We start from the raw sequence: 21,736 nt of genomic DNA on the forward strand, positions 1-21,736 counted from the left end.
GCTGTCCTTGCTTTTTTCGTCTCTAATTTGAAGGCACATAATTAACATGCTGAAGCCTGAAGCGTGGCATCCAGAGCACCTCGGGGTATGCATTGCGGCCAGCACTTAAATCTGACTTTGAGATTTTGGCAGAGTGCCATGGGGCTTTTTTCCCTTTCATGCACAAATCCACCACCATTGTCCTGTTGAGTTTTAACGTCGTGGACGCATCTACAGTACGTTTCCTGGGCTGCTTGGTTTTTTGGTTTTTATTAATTTATTTTTCTGCCCCTGTCCTTTCAGCCTTAGTTGATGTACAACATTCTCTTTTTAAATACTGTGTCTGATCAAGGAAGCTTCCTGCAATCCACTCAAATAGACCAACAAAACCTAGCTAAAATAATCCTCCTTCTACTACAATCAAAACAAATAGTGGCTCCACTTGTCTTTTCTGCTTCGTAAGAAGAACTAGTTCAGGGCATCTGGAGATTCAACCATTTAGTATGTACTTGGTATGTTTGCACGGAAAGCTGGGATATCAACAAGATCCACATTCTCTGTAATAACATCTACCAGGAAATTGCAACACAGCAATCACAGGGGCATGTGCAAACATAAAGCAAAAGTTTCAAGGCACTTGCCATGGATGTGGTAGACAGGTTATGGTGCCTTTCTTTTTAAACTTGCATTTGATTTTTCTCTTACTAAGTGTTGTGTTCATGAATGTTTGTTTTTCCACTCTCTCACAAAGAGTATGCAATACCAATTTTGTAAATCACCTAACTTTTCGAACCTTTTTTAAATGCATGCATTCCTTTATAGAACTGTTTAACATATAGAGCTTTCTTGACTTCTAAGTTCTTACACTTACTTTTATAATAGCTTCGGAAGAAAAAATTATGCTTTGCATGTATTATGTTTTTATCCCAATTTTTCTTCAGCTTTTCATTTGATTTAGCTGTGTCTTGTGTTTATCTTCAGTCTATCAAAATGTGATGATAATATAATATCTGGGATAGTTTGAGTATTTTGCAATTACTGCACAGTATGTGAGTCAAAATGATAATACTTTTGCTATGCAGAGAAGACTCGCATAGTATTGATGTCGTTCCATTAAAAAAGAGAGACAAGACGGCACTGAATTTTCAAAACATTTGAATTTTGATACTATCTCAGCACCACTGCTTGTTTTTATCTTACTGTAAAATGTGATATCTGAATGCATGCCTTCTGCTTCACAACTATGGGGTTTTTTAGTTTAGTAATTGAGATGGATCATAATTCTTCATTTCTGACCTCAGTTCTAGGCCATGCTTTAGCAGGATTTCACACTACATTTAACAGGCTAGAGAAAGTTTGTTTTAATTTAACCATTTGTGTATGTATGTTTACATGCATGTATGGTTATGGTTGGTTACTTATGGAAAAGTTACTCCTAAAGACAAGAGAAAAAAATTGTTTTGCTAGTGTTTCAGGAATTTGGGAGGATTTTTTTATATTTTGATTGTAAAGCCTCCTCTAATCCCATAACTGATGTCAGCAATGACCAGCAGAACTTGCAATAGAAAGCATTGATTGTGCAAGAGTAATTACTTCCTTGCGAGGCAAACAGAAAGTGTGTCTTTCTGTGGTGATAATAAATTTTGATATGAACAGACTCACAAGAACATTTACCACTTAGCAGTTAACACACACTTGATTATTTAGCAGATTTTTCTGTCCTCATTAAAAATAAGAAATATTCAGAGTTTAATGTGATCCTTCAAGATTTAACTATTGAAAAGATACATTACATTACAGGAAGGTCAGTCGTCCGGTTCTAAAAGTTCTGCTGCATGCTAGGAAACAGTATGTTCAGGAGTAGTAGTGGGGGTTAAGATTTGGAGCTTAGGTTGGTTTTGTAACTTCAGCCTTCCCTTTGTCTTCCCTTCTAAGTCTAACGGGAGGAGTTGACAAAAGCAGCTTTCTCTGAACAGAGTCGTTTTTCATCTAGCTGAAATGAGCTAGCAAGTTGTGATCCTAATTTGCACAATGACTTAAAGCACAACTGGTTTTTTGGTTCTGCTATTCTCAGTTTGCCTGAATCGTGGAGAGCTAGTACAAAAGACATTGAAGACAGTCCTTTAAGCCAGACAAAATGACTTCTACTGGAAATACAGCATTGGGGTTTAACTTGAATATCCTTTGGCAGAGGTACAATCTGGAATGAGGTCTTTCTCTCCTAGTAGCATTTGCTTTGTCATCCTAATAATAAGGGAAAAGGACAGAATGGACTTGAATCACCCAGCTAGAATAAAATGTACAGACTTACTGGAGACCGAAGTTTTGATGGCTGAATGTGCTATCAATGAGTAATCTGGGACTGTTGCCTTCCAAATGTCTCGGTTTCTCAACCAAAGCACTTCTAGGGAAGCACAGGCACTGAAAGAGGGAATGACTTGTTCAAGGCCATTTGCAGATTGGAAGAGGACATGGTTTTCAGGGCTCCCAGTGTACCATGCTGTCCATTGACCCCTGCTGCATGTCCTCGACAATGACAGTTTTGAGGAAAAAAGTGTCACTATTTTAATCCTGTGTGTTAAGCTTTCCATTTACTGTTAGCACATACATAGTTCTAAGGTGGTTACACTATATAAGCCATAGTAGTTTCCAGTTACAGCTGGGCACTGATTTCATTTTTCAACCCAGCTACTACTAAGCAGTAGTGAGCCCTCACTGGTAGTGAACTGAAACAGTTTGAAGTAAGAATGGAGGTAAAATAGAGGCACGCGCATGTACACATGTAATGCCACATCATTATTAGGCCACTTTTTAAACTTATTTTAAGAAGGAAATAACTTATTTCAGGGAATAGGTTGCATAGTCTGATAATAGATTTCACACTTCCATTTATTAAACCCTGCATGAGAAACGCAGGCAAATGGACAAAATTAGTCTTACTTTTAAAAAATATTTACAGTGGATTTGTGTCCAGGAGAAGGCTTTTTGTTTTCAAAAGTAGCATGACTTTTGATGTACACCTGATTAGCCATAATTAGCTTTCTGCAGATGCTCAGTGAGGAAACAAACATCCACGGATGCTAGCTGAGAATGTATTATAAACAACTAATAACACTCAGCTATCATAGTCACTTACCAGTTAGGAATGAGATTTCCAGCTTTATTCTGATAGTTCAGTGAGCCTGTTTTGCCCAAGAAATGAACAATTTATTATTTCACTAATTTACCTTGTCTGATGTGTTTAAAGGAACAAACTTGATCATACAGATTCAAACAGGAACAAGCCTTGAGATTTTGAGAGACACCGTTGAAAGCCTATTTTGTTCTTTTGTACCTTGTCGTGTTTTGTATGCAGAAGGCTGGTGTCTGAGACCTGACAAATAATGCTAGGAAAGACTACGTGTATTTTTCTTTGTTGGAATTTCCAGTCTTTATGCAGTAAAGTCTTGACCTTCTATGGTTTTGAAACTGCACCTATAAGACCATGAAAAACTGTCATACATGCTGTACTGTAACTTCATTGTCTGCTAAAGATGCGAAGTTCAGTGTCAGGGCTTGAAAGGAAGACCAGTTGAGATCTATGTATAAACTGAGTCTTAGTTAAATGAAGTAACTGTGAGTAAAAGTAATGAGAACAAATTTATGCAGCTGCTCTATGAGAAAGTATTCAAAGATCAAATTAATTTGCACAAGATAAATAGACATAGGCACCTTTAAAAGAGAAATCATAGCTCTTTTCTTTGATTATAGCTTAAGTTATGTGGATTATGCAGGTAATGTAGCAGGCCAAGAACAGTCTGTCTTCTTCATGAACTTTAAACTTGATTCTTTTTTCTCCTCCTTTTTTTGCTTCCAATTGACACTTGCAGAGTGAAAGTAGCAGCAGTAGCAATATCTCCACCATGCTGGTGACACATGATTACACGGCAGTGAAGGAGGATGAGATAAATGTCTACCAAGGAGAGGTCGTGCAGATTCTAGCCAGCAACCAACAGAACATGTTTTTGGTGTTCAGAGCCGCCACTGATCAGTGCCCCGCAGCTGAGGGCTGGATTCCCGGCTATGTCTTGGGGCATACCAGTGCAGTCATCATTGACAACCCTGATGGAACCATCAAGTGAGTGCCTGGGTGTGTGTAAAAGGGGAGGAGGAAGAAAAACTTCCAGTTTACATAAGGCTTTGAAGCTTTTAAACCAAAAGTTGATGTGATCTTTGAGAAATAAATGAATGTCAAGCAGAAATAGTACCTGAGAGGTCCCTTAGCAAACTTCAAAACACAAGCTAGTAAGCAAGAGCCCAAAAGCACATATTCTTTATTAAACAGCTGTAGTAGCAAAATCTTTTAGGAAAAGCTGATGAAAGAATACCTTATCCGAGAGCAGCAGTAGGTACTGGTTTGTTTAATAGAATGAGTTATCAGGCTAGAAACCTTTGTTTAGGAATACAATCAGGGAATGTTTATTGCAAGTGAAACAAGATTTCATAGAATCATAGAATCACTAGGTTGGAAAGGACCCACTGGATCATGGAGTCCAACCATTCCTATCTGCCACTAAACCATGCCCCTCAGCACCTCATCCACCCATCTTTTAAACACCTCCAGGGAAGGTGACTCAACCACCTCCCTGGGCAGCCTGTTCCAGTGCCCAATGACCCTTTCTGTGAAAAATTTTTCCTGATGTCAAGCCGGAACCTCCCCTGGCGGAGCTTGAGCCCATTCCCCCATGTCCTGTCCCCTGTCATTTGAGAGAAGAGGCCAGCACCCTCCTCTCCACAACCTCCTTTCAGGTAGTTGTAGAGAGCAATAAGCTCACCCCTCAGCCTCCTCTTCTCTAGGCTAAACAACCCCAAATCTCTCAGCCACTTCTCGTAAGACTTGTTCTCCAGCCCCTTCACCAGCTCTTCTCTGGACTCACTCCAGAGCCTCAACATCCTTCTTGTGGTGAGGGGCCCAGAACTGAACACAGTGTTCAAGGAGCGGTCTCACCAGTGCCGAGTACAGAGGGAGAATAACCTCCCTGGACCTGCTGGTCACACCGTTTCTGATACAAGTCAAGATGCCATTGGCCTTCTTGGCCACCTGGGCACACTGCTGGCTCATGTTCAGTCGGCTGTCAACCAACACCCCCAGGTCTTTCTCCTCCAGGCAGCTCTCCAGCCAGACTTCTCCTAGTCTGTAGCACTGCACAGGGTTGTTGTGCCCCAAGTGCAGGACCCGGCATTTGGCCTTGTTAAACCTCATGCCGTTGGTCTCAGCCCAGTGGTCCAGCCTGTTCAGGTCCCTTTGTAGCCTTCATACCCTCCACCAGATCGACACTTCCACCCAGCTTAGTGTCATCCACAAACTTGCTAAGGATGCACTCAATGCCTTCATCCAGGTCATTGATAAGGACATTGAACATGGCTGGACCCAGCACTGAGCCCTGGGGAACCCCGCTTGTAACTGGCCTCCAGCTGGATTTCAGGGTTCCTATATCTCTATGTTGAAAATGAAACCTATTGAAAATGAATGGTTGTTCTAGGAAGATTTTTCTCAAAACTGCAATGGGAGACATTATATCAAAGGTCTTAGTGGTAAAGCTTTATGTAAAGCTTCTATAGGCTGTATTCAATACAGATTTCATACTGATCATTGCTCAGTTTGATTGACAGTTTGTAATTTCATATGGAAAGCTCACAGTTCGAGCAATGATTTTAAGAAATAGTGAACTACAGAGTAATCTTAGTAGCTTGCTTACAGATTTAACCAAAGGTAGCATCTCTTATGGAATACTTAATGTATTTCATTTTAGTGTACTTTAATACAATGAAATAACGTTTCTACATGCTTCCCCAATGCCATTTGAAACTAGAGAGTTTAACACGTAACCTGGAGTTGAAAAAATTGATCAAGGTTTAATGGTCTTTATTTAGGAAGTCAACGTCTTGGCACACAGCGCTCCGTTTAAGGAAGAAATCTGAGAAAAAAGATAAAGACGGCAAAAGGGAAGGCAAGCTAGAAAATGGTTACCGCAAATCCCGAGAAGGACTTGCCAACAAGGTTTCTGTAAAGGTATGTGTTAAACAGATGATGGACTTTCCAAAAGGACCTGTGTTTGGATTTCTTTAAAAGTAGCTTTTGTCAAAATTCATATGAAGGAATTGGAGGCAACAGTGGTTTTAATGGACAGGACCTGCCAAATCTCAAAACAGGAAGATATAATCTTTGAGTTTGCAAGTGTGATATAGCATAATGATACTGCACAAAGAACAGAGTGATCCAGAAATGTTTGTATTCAGATGTTTCTTGGATCTTTGTGGATACAGCTAACTTTGAACTATCCCTGTGCTTTGTTTTCTACCATTCTTTAACTTCTTATAATGCTATAACGACATTAATTCTTTAATTTCTCCTTTCCAGCTTCTCAGCCCCAATTACATTTATGATGGTAAGTTGGTTTAATTTTTGAAAGTCTCAATAAATATAATTAGATTAGAACATTATTCGCCTAGACTAAATTTGCATGACATGAATTACATCAGGAACTCAGTGTTTTCTATCAAAATATACATAGACTCTTTTTTGATAAGGGAGATAGTGAAATATGTCATATTAATTTTTTAAGATGCAAGGAACACATTTTTGTTCACAAGTCCAAAACAATATAAAATACAAAGACCATATGACTTGTTGTTCAGAAAGATTGGCAATCTTTGCTGCATTTGCATGGAGAATGTATGGAAGTTGGGCCTTGCTGAATTTGCAGAATAAAAGGATGAGGAGTTGGAGATCACCTGCTTCATTTTTAACCTTGCACCCTAGTGGAATGTTCAGGGCCTCTCGAGTGTAGAGGTTGGTCAGGACAAAGATAGCAACCCTCTGGCGTCAGGGCCAAACTGGGGGTTTTATCTTAAAATACACAATCAAACTTTTAGAGTTTCACCTGTATGCAAAAAGGGAAGCCACTGCAGTGCCTTAGTGGATGAGAGAGGTGTTCGGTGTTCCCTTTTGCAAACCTAGCTGAGCACGTCTCTAAAGACTTTTATCTGTAGGGTTTCCTCAGCTTGCCAGAAAGAGGGTATTTGGTTCACCATGGTAGGCTTCAGGGCTAACCATGGCATAGCAGTAGTGTTGTGTCCAACTCCATGCAGAGAAAAATGCACTAGCTCTGCAGAGCCCCTGCAAGTGGCCTAACCATGAATGGGCTCCAGTAGTAGAAAGATACATCTTGGAAATATTAAGTCCCATGCTCCTTTGTCTAGTAGAAAAGAGAGTGTAAGGAATAGAAAAATAAATTTATTAACTTCAGTTGACCTAATGCCATTAATTTTCTTTTTCCAGTTCCCCCAGAGTTTATAATACCATTGAGTGAGGTAACATGTGAGACAGGAGAGACCATCATGCTTAGGTGTAAAGTCTGTGGTCGCCCCAAGGCTTCAATTACTTGGAAAGGTCCTGATCATAACACACTGAGCAATGACGGTCATCACAGCATTTCATACAGGTACAGTAATTTGTGTAATGTTCAACAGGAACTGCTGAAACTTAGATTTTCTATTTGTACCCCTTGTGTAGGATAGCTTTTCACTTTGAGGTATAAAGAAAGTGTTGCCCTCAGACACAAATATTTCACAGCTGAGATTTTCTGGAAACGTTGTGTAATTTCTATGTATGGTTGGGGTACCCACATGTCACTTTCAGTTGTTTTTTAAAAACAAAAGAAAACTCAGCTGGTATTTCTGATTAGCTATTGCAGAAGCCATTGTGACTCTGTTACACTGACCTAGTGCTTGAACCGGAACAGTATGTTGACTGCTTTCAGATCATGCTACAATATTTTGCTAAGACAAAACTCTTGTTTTCTGCTGACACTGTCTTCATTGGTGAAGCATGGAAATGAACATTGTTGTCTGCTTTTAACTTGGCTATGATAGACCTTAGCAGACTAACTGGTGACTCAAACACCCAGTTAATAGGAGAAAGTGCTGTATTTTGGAGTGTGAAACTGTATGTTAGAAAAGATATGGGTTTTTTTTTAATTCAAATGCATTCTTTTATATACAGAAAATGTTGTTCAAAGAGTAACTTCACTGTGAAGAAATGTCTTATCTATGAATTAGGCTCTCTATTCAGAATGAGTTTTTCTTTAAAAAAACCACCTTATTTCTCATTATTAGATAGAAAAGTACGTCACCTAGAGGTTATGCAGTATAGCCCACCTTACCTTCATGGAATACTTCATACTGTTCTTTTTAACTTCCTGCTGCTGCTATTTTTTTAATGGGAGACAGAGGCACTGTGGCAGCACTGCTGCTGAGTCCAGGACCATTGTTAGAGATGAGTAAGAGTTCGATTCACTAGGCTTAATTCACTATGATCCATTACTGTTACAGAATTATATTCAGTAAATCACATTGGCTGTGGCTGATAGTTTTTTAGAAATAGTAGTATGAAATGTTCTTTGAGCTGGGAGGGGTCATCTTCCAGTGTTCCTAAAATTTGCATTCATTTTTTCCCCTGAAATTAAGTTGTGTGGTGGAGACCGTGACAAATAGTTTTTGACAAATCAGTCAATCAAATGAGTTGCAGTAACTGGGATGAATCCAAAGGAAAGTAATAAGAATGATAGAAAATCTTGAAAACATGCCTTATTGTGAAAGAATAACGCAACGTTAGAGTTGTTTTGAGCCTAGATGTGAAAAGCATGGGGAAGACTTGCCAAGTATTCACATGTACAAGAGACTGCTGCAAATAAAATTATCTGCTGTTCATGTCTGTGGCAGATGGTCAAAAAAGTACTAGAAATTAATCACACAGAGGAAGATTTAAGTAGACATTTAAAGGAAAGCTATGAAACAAAAAGGTTTTGTAAAGCAGTATGCAGAATCTTTCTCTTGTCGTCTCTCATAGCTTATTGCTTTCTCTGCCCTGGAGCTGAGGGAAAACTTAAGTCCTTTTTAGTTTCCTCCTATCATTCCCTCAGATTCTGACGTCTCTAAAGTTGTGGTGAGGTGCATCTTTTGCCTAGAAGGAGGAACCCTCTCTTAGAAGGGATGAATGCACCGGAAGTTCAAATGTTAGATCAGCTTCTGTATGCTGGGAATCATGGATTGAAACTAACCTTACAGAGAGAACAGTGGTTGTCTCAATACATACGTGATGGACACAAAGCTCTCAAATTCTGGTAAACACTTCTGAAATGGTAGGGTTCGAGTTAGTAAAGTTTGTCCAGAGAGAGATAGGGGCTGAAGAATAACAAACATTAACAGTGTCGATATAACTTTGTCTGATTTCCATAGCTTAAAGTCTGTAAGATGAATATAAAGTTAACAGATGCCATTGTGTTTCCCAGTGACTTAGGAGAGGCTTCACTGAAAATCACTGGCGTCACTGCAGAAGACGATGGTATCTATACGTGTATAGCTGCAAACGATATGGGTTCGGTTTCGTCTTCTGCCAGTCTACGAGTTTTAGGTAGGCCTGTCTCTGCATTTTTTAGTCAGCTTCCATTCAAAATGTCTGGTACCCTTAGTACAGTAAAAAGACAACCCCATCTCTTGGGCATCCCTGTGTTAAAGGGGTATTATAACAAACCTTTTCACCAGTGATATATTCTTTGTTTCAGCAGGAGTGGATGCACTTTTAGGATGTAACTAATTAGGAGTTCATACAGACAGTACACATACACAGTACTGCCAAAGGTTTACCTTGTCTGTCAATACTTGTTCAAACATACTATGATAAAGTAATATTTTACCATCATGATAAAATCATGATTATCGTGATAAAGTAATATTTTTTCATCTGCATCCTCGGTTTAGTCTCAATGAACGTTACTGTGCTAACATGCATGATTTCTAAGGTGTACAGATAAGAAAAGAGTAACATTGCTCTGTGTTTTAATGTTCTCCTTTATTTGAATTGTAAAGCCATAGTGTTTAAGAGAACATATAACTATTTCATGTCTGAATCTACACTTAAATTACGTTACAAAGATGAAGAACGCGTGTGTTTTGGAGGCAGACAACAAAGAAAAATATGTCTTTTACTTGATGTGTTTGATGGTATAGCAGTAAGTTTCAGTTTGTGTTTGTACATTCAGTTATTCTTCTCTTAAATGTTCAAGATCCTCCATTTTTAGAAATAGGATCTCGGCGAAGGAAGCTTTCTAGAGGGGAGTAAAAAGCTCTTGATGGACATGAATCAGTGTGAAACTCTGTACTTTAAGGAAGTAGTGTAATGAACATCCTTCCTCACTAACAGAGAAGCCCAAACCTGTGATTTGGCCAGAATCAGAGGCACAGAATTCTTGCAGATTAAACTACTCTTTCACCCAGAGTCCTTGATCCTAATGACCTTGCCCAAAACTAAACATTCACTTTTTCAGTTGAAACTAAACCAAAATTTGGTATGCCTTGGTTACTCTGCAACTAGACTCCAGAAGACAGGCAGCTTGATTTCCCCAGTCCATAAGAGCAAAATGGAACCTCTAAGGCTGTAGCACAAAGTAGGTTTTCAACATGACAACTATAAAGTCTTTCTCAGTCCTTTGGACTTGAAGGACTTGCCATTTCATTGTAGTCAATGCTAGCTCATTATCTTGTGCAAAGAGTAAAGAATACCCTTTATCTCCTGTTACTGTAGTGGTCTTTGTAAACCATCAGTGAAGTACTTGATTACAGAAGTAATTTTCATTCTGAGCAGCAAGAGGATGGGCAATATGAGGCCATGAGTTTCTTTTCAGTACAGATGCACTCAGCTTCAAAAGAGAGATGATAGGAGCCAGACTGAGGCCGGTTTCTTCTTGCAGTCTGTTCCCAAACTGAATATGAGGTCTAAATAATTTTTCTTCTACAACCATCTGAAATAAGACATTGATTATAATGTGAACAACTTAGTTCTGAGGAGGATTGAAGTATATTAAATTTTGGCCGTACTGTCCTTTCCTTTTTTCTTGTAGGTCCTGGAAGTGATGGGATCATGGTAATCTGGAAAGACAGCTTTGATTCTCTCTACAGTGAAGTGGCTGAGCTTGGCAGGTGCGTTCAGTATGCTGATCTCAAAAGCTGTCTATGTCAATATATTAATTTCTCTTTTGACAAATTAAATTCTCCTTGAAAATACTTGTCCTGGCCCCAAAAGGTTTGAATTATGTTGGATTAAATAGAAGTGAGGAAGTGAAAATTTTATCAGCACTAGATGGCGCTGCACAAACAGACTGTGTATAGGCTAAAGTAGTACCATAAATTAAAGGATTTTTTTTTTAAAGCATACCTTATAGTCACTGATGCTTCCTCTGTAGTGAAGTCTTTCTAAGCCTTTTTATTAGTATATGGAAATTGCAGTCAGAAAAAGTCTGAAAATGTGAAAAATAAGTCTTGTAGAATATACCTTTGTCTGACTTCATGATGACCTTTGAAAGCTGGATGCTGCTCTGCAAATGTGATAAAACAAATCCCTCTCGGGAGATAAATAATTTATACTTTCTGTAGAAGATGCATGCACTAACAACTCGTTGTTTATGTCCAGAAACTGCTCCCTTAACGTAGCTTATTAGAGATCTAATTTTAGATCTCTCCTAGAATATCTTTCCTTAGTGCATTTCTTGGCTAATTCCTTCCTTTCAATATTGTGTTCCAGGGGCAGATTTTCTGTCGTTAAGAAGTGTGACCAGAAGGGAACCAAGCGAGCAGTAGCCACTAAGTTTGTGAATAAGAAGTTGATGAAGCGAGACCAGGTTACCCATGAACTTGGAGTCATGCAGAATCTCCAGCATCCCCAGCTCATTGGCCTTCTTGATACCTTTGAGACCTCCACCAGCTACATACTAGTCTTGGAAATGTGTGTGGGCTCTAACGTTATCTGTAAAATGCAATCTCTACATATGACTTTCTGGGGCATTTATAGTGGTTTATGAATAAGTAACTTTAAGATTTCATAGAAGTTTGAAAACACCTAAGTAAAATATTGCAGTTGTCTAATGCTGTTATTAAAATGTTGTTTAATACTCAGAAGGAAACAAGTTGAGATGTTAAACTGATATGTGGATGATTATCTTAGTCTGAGAGTCTAGGAATTACTTTATATCAAGCGATTGCACAAGTAATTTAGGAAGTGTGGTGATCTGGTAACTCGATATCAAATCTCTAATTCTAGTCCTCTGTCTTCTAGGTGCTGCAGGCTACAGTTATTCTTGTTGTCTGTGGCCTATTAGGTTTTTCTCTCAGTTCTGATACATGGATTAATCTAAAATCTAACCCTTATAATTCTAATAGGGCTGACCAGGGTCGCCTTCTAGACTATGTTGTGCGATGGGGAAACCTCACAGAAGGGAAGATCAGACTCTACCTGGGAGAGATTCTGGAAGCTGTGCAGTATCTTCACAACTGCAGAATAGCACATTTGGACCTAAAGGTGAGAAGTGAATGGGATTCCTAGCAATGTGCCCTATTCCAGGCATAACAGCCTCTCTCTTCTGGGAAACCTGCAGCTGGGGACATAGAACTGTGAATTACTTTGAGACGATGGGAAGGGCTCCATTTGCAAATGCTTTAGATCAGTCATATCCAGCAAAGCAGAAACTTTTAATTCCTTGTACTTTCTCCTTAAAGCTTGCTGGTCCCGTGTGGTCCTTTGCACTGGAAATAACTGCTGACAGGAACAGTTTTGTTTTATTTTCATTTATTTATTTGTTTAGTTAGCTGGTTTCTGAGAAACTTGCAGCAGAAATCCATTTCTTCCTCAAGAAGTGTAGAGTTTGTTTTGAAAGAGACTGCTTTTCCTCTGTTCCTGCAAATCTGCTTCTCATCTTTGCACTTTGAGGGCTGTGATATCTATGTGAATGGTACCTATTTAGGCCTCTGTTCTACCCTTTGAATTTTACTTGAGCCATAAGGATTTGACGCATTCTAGTAGGAAAAGATATGCAAGAAGGTCTTAAAGTGAATGTTAATTGAAAATTTATTCTTTACACTTTTTTTCCCACCTATATTTGAATAATAGGGAATTTTAGCATTCACAAGTCATCTTTGTAGGCAAGGTCTCTGTAGCCAAAAGGGGTCGTGGTGAGAGAAAGCAGAAAGAGCCTGCGTCTTCCCTCCACTTACTTCTCTTTTCTAAGACCAACTAGTCTGATCTGTATATCATGTGACCCAACGCTTAATTTTTTTCTAGTGCTAGATGGAGTTCACCAGTACTTTTCCCAGTCTCAGGGTGCATATAGATGAACTAATTAAAAACTAGTTGTAGGTAAGTCAGTTTTACTTTGCTAAGGTCACAGTTACAGCACCAGTAGTTTCAGAAATTATACCATAAAAATAATTCTACTTTCAGCTCACCGACAGTTGGCCAGTTCACTTGAAACCACGAGGATCCAATAGGATCTTCTCCTTCTGTAGTGTCATAACAGTGCTTGACTACCGTCTGTACAGCTGTGTTACAATAAAGAATCACCAAGTAAAGCTGAATTCCATTGAAAGCGTCATGAAAATTGTAACAGAGTCTTCCAGTCTTTAAATGCAAGAGTTTTGTTGTCTCTCTGTCATAAAGCAAATAGGGTGAATAAAGCAACCTCTCTGGAATTGTAATTGCTGTTCTATAACCTTAAGTTGCCAAACACAGGTTCCTGTGAAACTTTGCAGAGCTTTTATTGTGAACATCTGCAGTATTATCTGGCAAAACTATATTTCCTGCAAAAATTATGATGCCAGCACATGAAATGCATTCATTGTCTGCTGTAGTTGGCAAGAAACAGCCTGCCGGTTGGTCTGGAGGAGCCTTGGTAGTACTGCCTAGGAAGTCTGAGAGCTGGCTTTCAACAGAAGTCCTTGTAGCTTGGAACTGTTTATTACATTCTCGGGCTGACAGCACTGACTGGGAAACACTTACATTGGAGCATTACATGTGTATTAGACTGACTTGAAAAAAGACATTTTAACTCTTGCTTTTATGTTTTCTAGCCTGAAAATATTTTGGTGGACCAGAGTTCCACAAAGCCAACGATAAAACTGGCTGACTTTGGAGACGCAGTCCAGCTCAACACCACATATTATATCCACCAGTTACTCGGAAACCCAGAGTTTGCAGCTCCTGAAATTATTCTTGGAAATCCTGTTTCCCTCACTTCAGATGTTTGGAGCATTGGAGTGCTCACATATGTCCTTCTTAGTGGCGTCTCTCCTTTCCTGGATGAAAGTGTAGAGGAAACTTGCCTGAATATTTGCCGCTTAGACTTTAGTTTCCCAGATGACTACTTCAAAGGAGTTAGCCAGAAGGCCAAAGATTTTGTATGCTTCCTACTTCAGGATGACCCAGCTAAGCGTCCCTCGGCTGCACTGGCCCTCCAGGAGCAATGGCTGCAGCTGGGGAATAGCAAAAGTGCTGACAGTATTGACATATCCAGACTGACTTCGTTCATTGAGCGGCGAAAACACCAGAATGATGTTCGACCCATCCGTAGCATTAAAAACTTCTTACAGAGCAGGCTCTTGCCAAGAGTTTGACCTTGCTTGAAGTTCTCTCTCATTCTCTTTCACCTGCCAATCAGACTGGAGACGGACTCCTCCTGCCAATCAATCAGACTGGAGATAGATTCCTCCTGCCAATCAATCAGACTGGAGATAGACTTCTCCTGCCAATCCGCTGTTGACTTGAATTTTGAGGAAAGCAAACCCCGAGACAGCTGCCTGCTAGCAAACGTTTGTGTGTAAACGCATTCCAGGGAGACCCGTGCAAGGTGGCGTGGGGGACTGGCGATGCAGACTTCACTGAGGTGAAGGACGATAGCACTGTACTCTGCAAAAAGCAGTCACAAGCGATACAGTACCAGTATTTTATTCAGGTTTCTGCAAAAAAAAAATAGTTTTTTTAATAAACAATAGTTGAATTTTGCAAGTGAACTTAACTACCGTTTTCAAGGAAGAAATGCCTATGTTCAAAGCACTGGTGTTAAACAAAAATTAAATCATGCCTGGAGAAGACTCACCAAAATGGCTGCCCATTGATATGGCCTCCATTTGTACCATCTGGTTTTCACTTGGTCCTAGAGCTTTCCAGTTGCCTCGCCTGTATGTATCTCACGTAGCAGTGCACTGAGATCAGACTCTGCTTTTAAGTGCATCCAACCTCAAAGTTTTTGCATACAAATAGAATGAATCGTTTTGCTCTGATAAAATGTAGGCCTTACTTGTATATAGACTGTTACCTGCCTTCGGTCTGTAATTTTTTCCCCCTCCCCTTCTCCTTTTTGTCCCCTCCTTCCTAAATGGTGGTAAACCACTGTGTGAGTCTTCAGTTTGGGTCAGTACTCACTGTCCCCTTAAAAAAGGACTTCGGGTTGGTTCCCAGCTTGCCGACCCGACTGTCAAGCAGTATACAGCAGGATGAAATACTGTAAATGCACTCATTTGGGATTTTGTTTTCTTTCATATCATGTGCAATGTTGTGGCTTTAACATTTTATGCAACTATTTATGAGGACCTCTGTTGTAACTGTAATAAATATATAGAAAAAGCACATAGTACGGCGAGCTTTATGATTTTGTTTGTGTGTTTCGGGGTTCTGGGTGGGCAAGGGTGAGTGTGTTGTACCACACTGTAATTATTAGTTTAAGATGAGGGTTAGCATAGAATTTAGTAAAGACTAGTCAGTTTTAAGGATTGAGGTTTTTTTGAAAGAAAGAGAGATTCAAATCCCAAATCTCAAACTGGTTAAGAAATAGGGTGACACTTTTTAAAGTTTGTTATTATATTAAAAATGCCAAAGTCTGACTTCCCCAAAATCAGTCTCAAGACTTGCTACTTTTTAGAACTTTCAGATCTGTGTTTACTTCTTTCCATGAAATGAACAAATGAATTTTGTGCTCTTTGGTGAAGAATACATTCAGAAAGTAGTGGTCAGATGAGGAGAATCTGACGCACAGTGTAATTGTCTTAGTAACTGTTTTTAAGGTTGAAGTAATATTAACGTGAGCTATTTAAAAAGACAGAAATGGTTTTCTGTGCATCACTGAGTTCCTATGGGTGTGTTGTCATCTATGTTTGTGTGAAATGCCATCTTTAAAGAAACCAAGCTGACAGCCCACAGTAGTTAGATATATGGGTCTTAAGCCATAACCTGGCTTGGGTTAGTTTTGAGCTTTGCAGCTTCCACTGTATTCTATTTATTCCTTTTTTGTTGTTTTTTTTTTGTTTTGTTTGGATTTTTTTTTTGTAAAGTTGTACAGAAACTTTTTAAAAGAAAACAACTGACTTTGAAACTGGATGTGTATTCGTACCAACCTCATATCATTATGTTTGTGTATTATTTTCCTTTATTGTTTTAGTTAAATTTTTGCTTTATTTTGCATGTATATTTCTTTGTACAGTGATGCTACATGTTTACACAGTATAACATGATGTAAATATTTTATTTTGCCATCAGTTATTTTGAAAAAAATTAAACATATTTGACACATTTGTCTGATCTCTTGCTTTAAGGAGTCTGCAGGTTTAGGTTTGGTTATATTTTAATTGGGTTCTGTATTTAAAAAAAAAAGGACTTTTTTTTGCCATGAAATTTTTTTAAATTGCAATGATGTATCTTTTTTTCATGCTTTACAAAATAATATTTGCCTTTGCTCTAAGTGTTGAATGCTTTGTAGTGTTGTGAGTGCTTTTATATAAAACGTGTAACTCTTAACTGTGGAAATTCATTATAGTCTTTCTTAGCTAGTAAATTTTGACCAGCAGTTTTCTACCAGATGTTCCCGGTTAAAGACCAAAGGATCATATTTCAGTTAATATTAAACTGGGAAACAGATTTCCCACATCCTTTTACACATTCTAGATTTGTTATGAAGAAAAGTTACTCTCAACTGTGAAGCAGTTACTCTCAACTCTCAACTGGGCTGAGTTACTCTCAACTGGGCTTTGCAACTGAACTCTTTTCACATTCTGTTTTCACGCTGAAAAGTTTTTCATTGTGTACATTCATCTCTCTCCCTTTTCTGCTATTACTAATAGATTTTCAATTCAAAATTAAGTGAAAGGACAGGGAACAATACAGTGTTTATGCTTGTGACTGCATTGTATACATATTTTTTTTCCAGTATTTGTTTCCTCTGTTAACTGTCGATGATGAAACAGTCTCTTTATTCTTCATGGTTTACTACTGAGAGAGACAATTTACAATGAGAGAATATTGAGGAAGGACATACTGCTGAGGATCTGCCACTGGAAGATTTTTCCATGACAGTGAAATAGATGGCAACATGTTCCATAGAAGGGCTTGTATCCTTGAGTTCTTTAAAGTTCTTCTTTCTTGACTGAAGACAAACTAAACTGGAGAGAAGTCACCCAAATGGTATAAAGAGAAATAGCGTACTTGTGGGTGATTTCAGTAGCAGAGATATGTTCTTCCACTCATGTGAACACAAGTGCATGGTTTCTGGCCCTCTCTATGGGCCCAGTTACTTGGGAAGGCTAACGTTTTTTAACCAAGTAGGAGTTTGCGCTGAAATCTGCTGTTCAGTGCAAGAACTTCCAGCTTGAATGATGGACTCCTCGACTTGGATATCTCTTCAAATGATCTGAAGACATGATGTCAGGTAAAGCCCCTTCGTTTTGCTAAACTGTGTAGTCAAGGGGTGCAAATGTCACTTGCGCTCAGTTGGACACAGTTCTTTTTGACTGTCCTGCACACGAGAAACCAGCACCGCAGACAGAAAGTGGAAACCAAAAGCATGCGTGAAAGCAGCTGATCTGAGATTTCTGATATGGGAGCATTGTAGAGTGTAGGGAATGGCCGTCAGTATCATAGCTGAAAGGGGAAAGAATAGCCAGGGAGGTTCAAGAAGAGAATATCTCTAAATGTTTCTTTTTGATAACATACCCCAATCAGTCCTTACTCACAGTTCAGGAAGAAGATAAGAGGTTACCCAACTTCAAAGTCAGCGCATGTGTCAATACTTTTCAAGCAGAATTTGAGAGTGCAGGTCTTCTCCATTGCACATTTAATGAACACAGCTTAACTCGAAAACCACTGTGCGACTGCTAAGCAAGTAGCCTGGCTAGATAATATTTCTGTGATCAAGGGACAAACTTACATTGTCGTACTCATGGACAGAGACATAACACATACCTCTCTGTGCTCATGAGGACTAGGATAGGAGAGCCTGATTTTCTCTTGTGTGAGCATAGAGGTCACTTGACTACAAGCCATCACTTCAGGGAAATGGGGGTCAAGTGGTAGCTGGAGTTACTTGAGGAGAGCAATCTGATATCCTGTTCCCATAGTAATGTCAGAAGAGCCATCACTAAGCCTCCTAATAAACTCCCATCAGCCAATCCATGCCTTCCAATGAAAGAAGCCATTATGAACCATAGTATTAGAGAAGAGCACCAAGTTTCTGGATTTCCCCACCAGTTGTGGGTTACAATCATGAAACATACTAGAAATACATCTGATGTTTCATACATGAAGTCTTTTAAGCCAAATCTAGGAAAGATGATACTTCTGATATTTTCATCGCTAATTGTCAAGAATGGCAATCTCAAAGCTGCTTTTTAAAATCAGTTTTCTTAGCATATACATTTGCCTCTTGACTGCTAGAGGGACTTTTCATCCCTGTTGTTTGAGGAAATGTGTAGATGAGGTACTGGAAACTGCATCAATTGCAGCAGATGAAGCTTTAAATTCCACCATTGTCTCTGTAGGTAATGTACTGTTTCTCATTGCTCCAAATTTCTGAGTTGGAAGGAAAATATCTTTTCTCTAGAGGATGAATCCTTAACACTGAAGCAACACTAATCTCAGCAAACTGAATTTCCAGCCCCTCAAAGACATTGTCCATTGCCATCCTAGTGTGTTCTCTTCTGTCATACTAAATGGTCTTCCTGACAAAATGATGGATTTGAATCTCATGGAAGAGAAGTCCGTTGAGGATTCTTAGTACCTAGTTATTGTTTCAGAATGCCGGTAAACCACCGATATCCAGAACTTTGTGTAGCAATGGGTTAAGCAGTTGAACTCTACTGACATCTTCTTTCTGTCCCTGAAGCTTTGTTTTTGGAAAAGACAATGAGCAGTTTGTCTCCCAAAACGTAGTGTCCCACCTTTGTTTTTACAGTCTCCTACATTTTCATTTGGTCATCTGTTTACCAAGCTATAGGGCACTAGGAAGCCATTTATTATATTAATTGCCTTTCTCTGAGCCGTCCTTAGTTCCAAACTGTGTATATTTTGTGATGGGAGGGAGCAAAGCTCACTCAATATTTGTGGCACAGGTGCATTGTGAGTGAACAGCTGCAGAATGGCACTTCATTCTCCATTCCTTTTCTAAAAATCCTGTGTGCTCACCTTGCTTTGACCTTTTTTGAACCAATACTTGGAATATCAAATCGTGAAATTGTGTTTCCAAGCTGAGCAGCAGTGATCAGTTTAGAGCCCGTGATCATACATGTAAAACTTGGATTTTCCTTTCAGCACATCCCACATGAACATTCATTTTCTCTTGTTGAATTTTCTCAGCCACTTTATTTCCCAGATGAAGCTGGTGTATTGCGTTTGCCTTAGGGAGAAATTGTTCTGATGGAACTGGGCTTGGAGATCTCTTATATTAAACAAATAGAAGCTGACTACTGCTGGTCCTCATTTTATTACTCAGATAGTTAGCCTAGCTTCCCCGAACTTTCTCAACAGTTTTCTTAACAGCTCCTGGAGTTGTGCAACTCATTTCCTCCCTCAGGATCAGAAGAAATTGAAACCTGCCTTGGACTTGATTAAGATGGAATTCTTCACTTTCACATTAAATTTCAAACACTGATTTTACTGAGGCTACACCCCCACTTCATCAAAAGGATTTACTTGGTTCTCAAGCAGGAGACTTCTTTCCACACTGAAATCATGCATCAGGAGTATCTCCAAAGGTTACTTGCAGAAATTTGATGTTAAGGTTTCTGAAGACTCACCTGGCAGTGGTCAGCACCAGGAATTCACCTAGCACATACCGAGATGAGTCTCTGTGAGGGGTTGTTGTCCCAGGGGTTACTCCCAAATACTGAGGAAGAGCTGGCAGCAGCTGCAAGTCTGCGCTGTTGTACCATTGAGAATCTGCCCAGTCACTTCTGGTTGAATAGCGATTTACAACATGTATCCTGACCGTTTTTACACATCTTGCCTGTGTGTTGCTGAAGACCACATGCTCCCTTGAGATGGATGATTCTTCAAGCTCTCGGTCTTTCCCTTGAGTGATGCCAAGACGCACTGAGTATTTGCAGAATTGTGTCATTTAATTTGCCATCTCTCAAGACTAATGGTGAGAAAGTACTTTAATTGGTGATGCAGTGTTCTCCTGTGACTTTAAGGGTTCTGGACTCTGCTTGCCAGGAAAACTCAAAGCTGGGAGCCTGCTAGTCCCAGTTACAGGAGTTAATGCATAAATTGCTTTGTTCTGGTTTTATTGCTGCTGTTGGGAGGTTTAAATGCTAGTGGACAATCCTGGTGGCCTCACACTGAGGAAAAAAATGTCATGATATACTGGGAAGTATTATGGGAAAGCTTTTAGTATGGGGTGTCCTGACGGTAACATGATCACCACAAAAATGTGCCTGAATGTAAAAACTATTTACTGCTCTTGGAGTTTGATGGAGGCCTAAACTTGTTCCTTCCAAAGATCTTCACAAAGCAAAGAAGGATGTAAATAAGGTGATGATTGCTGCTTTTATCCTGGCTATCGATTGTGGATGACAACTGGGAATCTTACCTTTTTTTTCAGACCTATTTGCAAAGAATATGAAAAATGCTGTTGTGCTCCATCCCACAGGCTGGGTGTTGAATGGTTCCCAAGTTTAATGTGGGTCTAGTCTTTAATTTTCTTTATTTGTACTAATTTTTCTAAGTGGACCTGATTTTTCACCTCATGTTTAGCCACCCATTTCCTTTTCAAGACTTCCTTCTGCTTAATAATCTGTTACTTTTAAATTAGAACTATGATGTTGTCTATTCAATGAAGTATGGATATAGTACAAATATTTGATACATGATAAAGTATAAGGTTGCAATAGGACTCAGCATCCCTACGGGGCGGGGGGGTCATCTGCTTGCTGTAAAAGGCTCTATTTTCTCTCATCCCAGTCTCTAGGGAATTTCTAGCTATGAAAATCCTAGCTGAATTCCTGTTACGTTGGTGATGATGAGATGAATGAAGAAATACCTGAGCTTGTAACAGCTTCACCTTTTGACAAACTTTTTTCTTCCATGCGCATGAGACAGATTCAGGTCTAATGTTCCTTCTAATATTTTCTTTGAAATAATTTTCAGGCTTTTTTAAGAGCTTATGATGGGCCAAGAGCTGTGTGTTGTTTCTGCCAGGAGTCTAGAAATTAATGTAATTATTTTCTTTTCCATCTGGCATATTTCTGTGATCAAGGAGTTTCTTCCTAACTCACACAAAACTTCAGCTTTTTCCTTTATTCTGTGAAGATCAAACCTTTCAAGGCAAACTTCATATATGGTGGTTCCCAAAACTAAATGATCTAATGGTGTGACCCTCAAGAAGTACTCTCACTGGCTAGCTGGTAATTTCCTGACAGGTAGTAAGACTGCCAAAGTAAATCCACTACTTTTGCTGAGAGCATTCTTCTCTGCAACTCGGGCAGTAGCAGTAAAAAAAATGTCCCTATCCTTGTGATTTGCAAAGTCATTGTTGGGGAGTTGAATTTGCACAAAGGCACTGCACTGTTTATCAGATTCTACGTATGATGCTTCTCTTGCTGCTCAGTAAAAGTCGGATGATACATG

General features: G+C 39.3%; 1 protein-coding gene across 3 annotated transcripts in view; it reads left to right on the top strand.

Moving 5' to 3' along the window:
* TRIO (trio Rho guanine nucleotide exchange factor) overlaps nt 1–16,411 on the top strand; it is a 249,264-nt gene extending 232,853 nt beyond the window's left edge. For 2 of the 3 annotated variants that reach the window (XM_069853494.1, XM_069853495.1), the window contains exons 49-57: nt 3,849–4,096; nt 5,893–6,031; nt 6,380–6,407; nt 7,301–7,463; nt 9,312–9,433; nt 10,920–10,998; nt 11,600–11,800; nt 12,235–12,373; nt 13,918–16,411. In XM_069853494.1, the coding sequence (XP_069709595.1) occupies nt 3,849–4,096; nt 5,893–6,031; nt 6,380–6,407; nt 7,301–7,463; nt 9,312–9,433; nt 10,920–10,998; nt 11,600–11,800; nt 12,235–12,373; nt 13,918–14,460 (1,662 nt within the window). In that variant the 3' untranslated portion in view covers nt 14,461–16,411. Of the gene's footprint in view, nt 1–3,848; nt 4,097–5,892; nt 6,032–6,379; nt 6,408–7,300; nt 7,464–9,311; nt 9,434–10,919; nt 10,999–11,599; nt 11,801–12,234; nt 12,374–13,917 lie in introns of those variants that run through there. The other variant, XM_069853496.1, reaches the window with a different exon arrangement.
* Nucleotides 16,412–21,736: the final 5,325 nt, after the last annotated feature.

Source organism: Phaenicophaeus curvirostris, chromosome 3 (assembly GCF_032191515.1).
Source record: "Phaenicophaeus curvirostris isolate KB17595 chromosome 3, BPBGC_Pcur_1.0, whole genome shotgun sequence".
Lineage (NCBI taxonomy): Eukaryota > Metazoa > Chordata > Aves > Cuculiformes > Cuculidae > Phaenicophaeus > Phaenicophaeus curvirostris.